Source organism: Temnothorax curvispinosus, unplaced genomic scaffold (genome assembly GCF_003070985.1).
Source record: "Temnothorax curvispinosus isolate PA1 unplaced genomic scaffold, ASM307098v1 QBEX01018231.1, whole genome shotgun sequence".
Classification (NCBI taxonomy): Eukaryota; Metazoa; Arthropoda; class Insecta; order Hymenoptera; family Formicidae; genus Temnothorax; species Temnothorax curvispinosus.
The window spans coordinates 98,831-106,081 of record NW_020228011.1 but is presented as its reverse complement, the minus strand read 5'-3'; the positions used below and the strand labels follow the sequence as shown (position 1 = coordinate 106,081).

The following is a 7,251-nucleotide window of genomic DNA, read 5'->3' as shown; positions in this document are numbered from 1 at the left end:
CTCTCTCTCTCTCTCTCTCTCTCTCTCTCTCTCTCTCTCTCTCTCTCTCGTGACCGTTGGCCGTCTGGGAAAACCATTAAATGTTAATGCAGCAGTTTGATCAGCTTGACGTAGCTTTTGCGTCAGCATGCGTCAATTACTACTACTACGTTTACGCGAGCGTTACTGCTGTAGTAACTTACGATAATTCACTCGTTTACGAGAAGGAATTATTGTAAGTTACTACAGAAGTAACGCTAGCGTAGACGTAGTAAGTAGTAATAGATTTCATACAAATAGATATGACACATATTTTCAGTTTGGCGGCAGCGCGGGCTCGCGCGGCGAGAGTTCGGCTCGCGCCCGCTACGCGGCGCATCGCCAGTATCCTTTTCGCGTAATTAAAATTCAACATCGATTCCTATAACTAGGGCCGCTCAGCAGGCCCTAACTAAAAGTGTACGAATTATACGATTTTTGTTACAGACGCGAATACCCAGTTACTGATGACAGCTTATTTAGATTGCTTTCCTTTAGCAATCTAAGGGCCAATTTCACCAACCACAGTTAGCTTAACCGACGGTTAAAGTTAGCAGGATTGACCAATAGAAAGCAGGGTGGATTCATTTCTATTGGTCAATTCTGTTAACTTTAACCATCGGTTAAGTTAAGCTAACTGTGGTTGGTGAAATTGGCCCTAAATAAGCTGTCCTCAGTAACTGGGTATTCGCGTCTGTAACAAAAATCATATAAAGGTGAAATTTCATGGGCAGTGAAAAGTAGCAGCAGATTGTACTGATTGGCTATAAAATAGAGAAGTTTTCGAGTTCCTAGAACTTCTCTATTTTGTAGCCAATCCGTACGATCTGCTGCTACTTTTCACTGCCCATGAAATTTCACCTTAATTCGTACAGTATTTTAATTGCGAAGAAAAAATTCCCAGCAGGTTGCGGAAAATCAACTCAAGTGATTCCTATTTATCTTTTAGTTAGGGCCTGCTGAGCGGCCCTAGTTATAGGAATCGATTTTGAATTTTAATTACGCGAAAAGGATACTGGCGATGCGCCGCGTAGCGGGCGCGAGCCGAACTCTCTCGCCGAGCGAGCCCGCGCTGCCGCCAAACTGAAAATATGTGTCATATCTATTTGTATGAAATCTATTACTACGTTTACGCGAGCGTTACTTCTGTAGTAACTTACGATAATTCCTTCATGTAAACGAGTGAATTATTGTAAGTTACTACAGAAGTAACGATCGCGTAAACGTAGTAATATAGAAAAGAATAAAATTGAATCGGGGGCTGGAAATTATATATTTACAAATTTTTCCTTTAAGCATTTGTGCTGATTAAATTAATCACTGGATCAAGTTAAAATCGGAGCTTAATATTTATACTCGAAATCGTCCTAATCCCAATTAAATTTAATTCATATTTGATATACTATATACTTATACTACGTATAAGTTACGCGAGCGTTACTTTTGTAGTAACTTACAATAATTCCTTTGGGTAAACGGGATTTTCCTTCGTGTAAACGGGATTTTGTAGTAATTTAACTTGCGATAATTTACTCCGCGTAAACACAGAAGTAACGCTCGTGCGTAAACGTATAGTATTATACGTTCATGTTACTACACGTTTACGCAAGCGTTACTTTTGTAGTAACTTACGATATATCACTCGTTTACGCGGAGTAAATTATCGTAAGTTACTACAAAATCCCGTTTACGCGAAGGAAAATCCCGTTTACGCAAAGAAATTATCGTAAGTTACTACAGAAGTAATGCTCGCGTAAACGTAGTATGTGTTAATACGCAGAGATTTTATAAAATTTACATTAAAATAAGCGGATTATCATCTTGACAATCTTTGTCTTTTTTTTCTTCAAAAGATACGGGACCAAGAAATTAATTCGGGCAACGAACTCTCGATCAAATTGGTCTTCCCCAGGAATTTCTAGTGACTTTCCGATCTCTTGCCGCTCTTTACGTGCCTAGTAACTGGGGGTTTACGTGTCTAGTAACTTTCGGTGGTTTTTCCCATTCTTGGATTTGCGAGTTTGCAAATTTAAACTTGCGACAATTGAAATTTGCCCATGAATTTCATTTTCAGGGAGAGCAAATGCACCAACAAATTCTCTGATTTATCTTCTCGTTATTTGACTTGCATGCATTTTTAAAAAGCGCCGCCTTTCTGTCTCGCGGCGTAATATTAGGCGATTTTTGGCGATCGTTTGGTACGGTTTGGTATGTACATATACCAAAGTTGCTATTGGTTCTGGTGCAGTTTGGTACCCTTTGGTTACTTATACCAGAGTCACGCCAAAAATCGCCTATTGCTAGCTATAATATTAAAAGAATAAGGACATATAAATAAAAAAGTAATAACATTTAAATAAAGATACAGAAATAAAAATATAATAAATGTACACTATTATTATAATAAAGATATACAAGATAATTTGTCTTGAGTAACACACGTATCTTTTATAGAAATTAGTGTTTTTTGAAGAAAAAAAAACATTTTGAGCAACTTGTTTGGTTCCAAGATCAATGAGGAAATAAGTCATTATCTTACTTCCTCTTTTAACCCTTATTTTGAACTTACAATTAGACTGCTCCATTAAAGTCTCATACTTATTTCTTAGAATCAAATAATTTATGTAACATCACTCACATAATTACTAAATTTTGAAAAATTATATAAACCATATACATCAATTTCTGTTTTGTAATTATAATTATATAATAAATATATATATTTATACTTATATATAAATATATATATATATATATATATATAATTATTATATACATATACATATATATGAATAATAATTATACATTAATTTAACCCTGCTATATAAGTAGGGTTAAATTAAACAGTAATTACAATTACAATATCAGCATCAATTATATTATTTAATTATCTTAATAGTAATATTTTCAAGTATTATTATTATAATATAATAGTTTTTATAATACGATACAAAAATACTGATTTACATTAAGAAAAATATTATGCCATTCCTGCATCGTCTTATAAAAGGTAATATTTTATAAAACGCATTTCCAATGTGAATATGTACATAATGTTGTGCATAAAAATTAATAAATTGCTATTCAATGATCGTCACGAACACTGGGCATAGTGTACTTCTTCTAATACATATTCTAATACATCTAGCTTATGAAATCTATTCATCTTCCGTTTTTACATACGTTTATGGACATATATCTAAAGTTAAGGCAAATACATAAATTGTATATAATACAATATATGTAATGCAACTTTTGGCACAATTATGTACAAATATTTTAAACATAGTCTTAAAAAACTACTATTATGCAGAATATCCTATAAATATAGCATCATTATGTGCATGTAACATCATTATCTCTGAGATCATTAATCATGCGTTTTCTGACTGGATATAAATTAACTTCGCGTATTGAGAACAATGGTGGACATATTGAGCAGATTGTAAAAGCTTTTATTTTGTCCTTTTAATTATTTTGATGCTGGACTCATGGAAAACTCCATATGTCCGATCAATGATTCCTGTCCTAGTATTTACATGTAAATAAATAAAACTAGCACTTATGTCACACATATATAAAAATAAATATTGAAATCTAATTTTGCAGCATTGTTAAAATTAAATATATTCCTTGTCTTCTTTTTACAAATTTTTTTTACAAAAGAAAAGAATCGTTTACTATGTAAACAATGTATTAACACTGGAAAATATTCAACGGCGATTTTCAATAACCTTCCATTACTTAATCGATGACTAATCTGTAAAATATTATCTATACCGTTTTATTAATATTAATAATTTTGTCTTAAACAATTTATCGGTTGAATTACCGGTACAGTTAATCGGAATTTGATTGAAGTCATCTTAGAGTAGTAGATGTATTACGTTATGTTATTTTGACTAGTTTAAATAAGTATTAAAACTAAAACTATTTCCAACAAATAAATAATTTTCGTGTCATATTACGTAAAATAGTTTTACACTGATAGGGTGTTACGTTTCGTCGAGGGCACGTTATTTCATAACAATAGTAAAAGTAGAAAACGATCACGTCACGTCTTTTTTCAATGACATTTTAAAAGCTAAACTTTTCGGATCGCTAAGTATGGACAGAGCAGTTTGCCCCGCGTAATTCGCAATGTTCGCGACAGCACCGGAATTTAACAATACTTGCGTCACCGACGTATGACTATTGTCTATTGCGTGAAACAATGCTGTCCGTCCCGATTTCATATCCTTCAGATCTACAGTCGCACCGGCTGATATAAGCGCCCTGACTCCTTCCAAATTACCGTGTATACTGCAATAATGTATCGCCGCGAGACCTTGAGAGACAACAGATGACGTTAATGACGGTGACCAGTTCTACAAAAATTCACTTGCATATACATATATATATAAAATAATCTTACCGTCCGAATCAATTTGATTGAGTAAATCCGAATTCGAGACCCGGCTAACGAGCATCGGCAACATCGGTGACGATTGTTTGCTGGCTATAATCACTGCCGATTCGTGTATGGATCTTGATATCACCGGTTGTGCTCCGGCATCGAGTAAGAGCTTCACTATCTCGCTGCACGCGTCATACTTGATCGCCAATTCCAAACTCGTCTGCGGAGCATGCAAAACGTATTATCTATCTATGTCTTTTAAAATTAGATAAAATTAAATGCGAGAGATTAGATAAAGGAAAGAAATTAAATTACCACTCCATCCTCAGTTGATGTATCGACGCTTTGTTTACAGTGCTGAAGTACTATTAATTGTCTCCGAACGAGATAGACGTTATCGCTGACGACGGCGTTATGTATATTCAACATGCCATTTTGATCGTATTCTTTAACACGTTCAAAGTCTCTTTGCAGATTCTCCAGAAGACTATTACATCTTACTCTCGTCATCGATAAAGTCTCCTTCATTTTAAGGGCATCTGTATCCTCCTTCCAAAATTCTTCCATAAAACTATCTACGTCGAATGGTCTCTCTTGCTCGCTTACATCAGGGTTGGATACGAAATTATTATTAGAGTGCGGATCGTCCGCTAATCGATTTTCATTGTCGGGCATATCTTGAAGAGTAACCTGATCTAGCCTGTGAACGTCTTCCAAATCTTTGTTTATCAATATAAAGGAATTAGGATCGAGCAGGCCAAACACCGTGGTCTGCACTTGCGTGTCGTGCACGGCTTTGTGATCTTCCGGCGGGCGTATCGGGACGTATCTCTCGATTCCGATGCCGCAGTCGGCCAGGGCCTTCAACGCCAACTCGCGCAGCTCATTGTCCTTCACGCTATCCATCGCTTTTTTTATTATACTCAATCGATCCGACAGGTCTTCCCGAGACGAATTCTCATCCTGTACATTTGATTGTACAGCGTCTGTAATTTGTTGCGGTTCTGGAGTATCCCTCGCGTGATCGTCGACAACCAGATGATCATTTCGAGATTCTGCCTTCAAACCTTCGCTTTGCGTATCGTCACACTGTGTCTCGCGTCCAACTGTATCGAGATCTGGGACGTTCGTGACATCTTTTGTACTTGCCTGCGCCAAAACTTCATTCTGATTAGAGGAAAGAGTTTTATTATTAGGTATAACTGTCATAACATTTTGTGTGTTTACCTCGGGCACTTGACTCTTAGAAACTACATCAGACTTAGCTTGAAGTGAATTACTTTTTTGTTGCGACTTGTGCGAGACTTCATTGCTGTTGAAATTTTCTCTACTGTTGTCACGTAAGCCGTCGTGATTTAAATTCTTATCAATCTGATTGTATTTCTGTCCAAGTCTCGCACTCCTCGAAGGCCTAATCATTTTCCAACCATTTTCCGTGTTTATAGCAGTATATACACGTTTTTTCTTATTTGTTTTAAAACTTTTGTCAGACAGCGGTGCGTCATTCTTATCGCTAGAAATTCTTGCAAGTTTCTTACTCTTTGCGAGACACGGTGATTTGACAAGTTCTTTATGCGAATGTGTTTTTATAGCTGAAAAAACATTGGTATTCTCAGTAGCAGTTTCTTGAATTCTTGTACAATTACGAACGTCTGTATCGCTTGTTCCACGGTGTATTACTACATACTTACAATTACTGCTATCAACAGGTTGACACACAGAACGTTTAGAACTTATCCCATTCGTAGAAGGTGCCTTGGCATTAATTGGCATTAATTTAGTACTAATATTAATATTACTATTAAGCATCTGTTTTTTCACATTATCTTCCATACCTTGATCATTCAAGAGTATTATGTTCATCGGTTGGGTCTTAGATTGCTGCTGATGCAACCCACTTCCATTATCAACGCAAGAAATAATGCTCCTGCCGCAAGACAGCTGTGTCCAATTTTTCTTCGGAATGTTTCCGATGCTCTGCGGAAGTATCTTCTGTGGAAACATCGGATGTGGGATCGGAGCTAGCGTCAGTAACTTTTTAACAGGCTTGAGCTTGGCGATGGTAATCATGCTGCTCCCTTGCGGCTCGGCGGGTTTCAGCTTTACGTTGAACTCACCCAGATCTCTTCCTTTTGGAGACAGGATTCTCAGCTTCTGCAGATTATAGGGAACTCGAACATCCGACTTGGGACCGGATGCTGACACAATCACATTCGACGAGAGAGGCTTGACACCTATACCGCTCTTCCGAGCCTGTTCTATCGTGCTGGGGAACTGCTGCGGCAGCTTGAATTCCCGTATACATTCCAGCGGCCGCTGGAATTTCTGTTCGCACTCCAGCGGCCGCTGTTTGCTCTCCTCCGTCAGCGTGCGCCTTTTCTTCGCCGACGGGGGGGATTCCGCCGGAATGTCCATTTACATGCGCGAGCCTCAAAACGTCGACATAAAGACCCCTCTCCGGCTTCGCGCCACTTCTCTCGATCCCGCGGTAAAATCCCCCTCAGATGTCGGGGATATAACCTGTGTCAAATAAATGATGCTTAAAGTGAGAAATTACCTTTTCTCAGATAATAAAATACACATACGATTCAACGAACTCAATCGCAAAGAATGACTTGCCAAGATCAATCTGCATGCATATGCAACAATAAACGGAACAGGAATCACTGCTACGAGGGGAGATCCCTGGGCCATCCCCTTAATCGACGACCTCCTGCGATCGGCGGACTGCGCTCCAGCAAGATTCTTCCGCGCGTGTGCAGCGCTTGAAAACGAGCATTTCCGAATTAAAGGTACTGACCTAGTTTACATCGATCACTTGATACGCGTATTAAATA

The 7,251-nt window shown here is 37.6% G+C and overlaps 1 protein-coding gene across 4 annotated transcripts; it reads right to left on the bottom strand.

The window, feature by feature from the left end:
* Positions 1-3,623: 3,623 nt before the first annotated feature.
* On the bottom strand, positions 3,624-7,155 carry LOC112468223. Of its 4 annotated transcripts, none has more exons than XM_025037319.1 (5): positions 7,000-7,155; positions 5,642-6,934; positions 4,730-5,581; positions 4,433-4,634; positions 3,624-4,345 (listed from the first exon to the last, which is right to left on the bottom strand). In XM_025037319.1, exons 2-5 carry the CDS (start codon positions 6,827-6,829, stop codon positions 4,068-4,070), a joined length of 2,520 nt encoding a protein of 839 aa, XP_024893087.1. In that variant the 5' UTR covers positions 6,830-6,934; positions 7,000-7,155; the 3' UTR covers positions 3,624-4,067. The 4 variants fall into 4 exon arrangements, with proteins under 4 accessions (XP_024893087.1, XP_024893089.1, XP_024893090.1 ...); XM_025037321.1 differs by having other exon boundaries at positions 4,730-5,563; XM_025037322.1 differs by having other exon boundaries at positions 4,730-6,006; positions 6,106-6,934; positions 7,000-7,154.
* Positions 7,156-7,251: the final 96 nt, after the last annotated feature.

Coding starts and splice junctions, on each gene's coding strand:
- LOC112468223 (XM_025037318.1), bottom strand. CDS start 6,829: ATGGACATTCCGGCGGAATCCCCCCCGTCGGCGAAGAAAAGGCGCACG. Junction 4,635..4,729: donor CATCAACTGAGGATGGAGTG/GTAATTTAATTT, acceptor CATGCTCCGCAG/ACGAGTTTGGAATTGGCGAT. Junction 4,346..4,432: donor CAATCAAATTGATTCGGACG/GTAAGATTATTT, acceptor TTGTCTCTCAAG/GTCTCGCGGCGATACATTAT.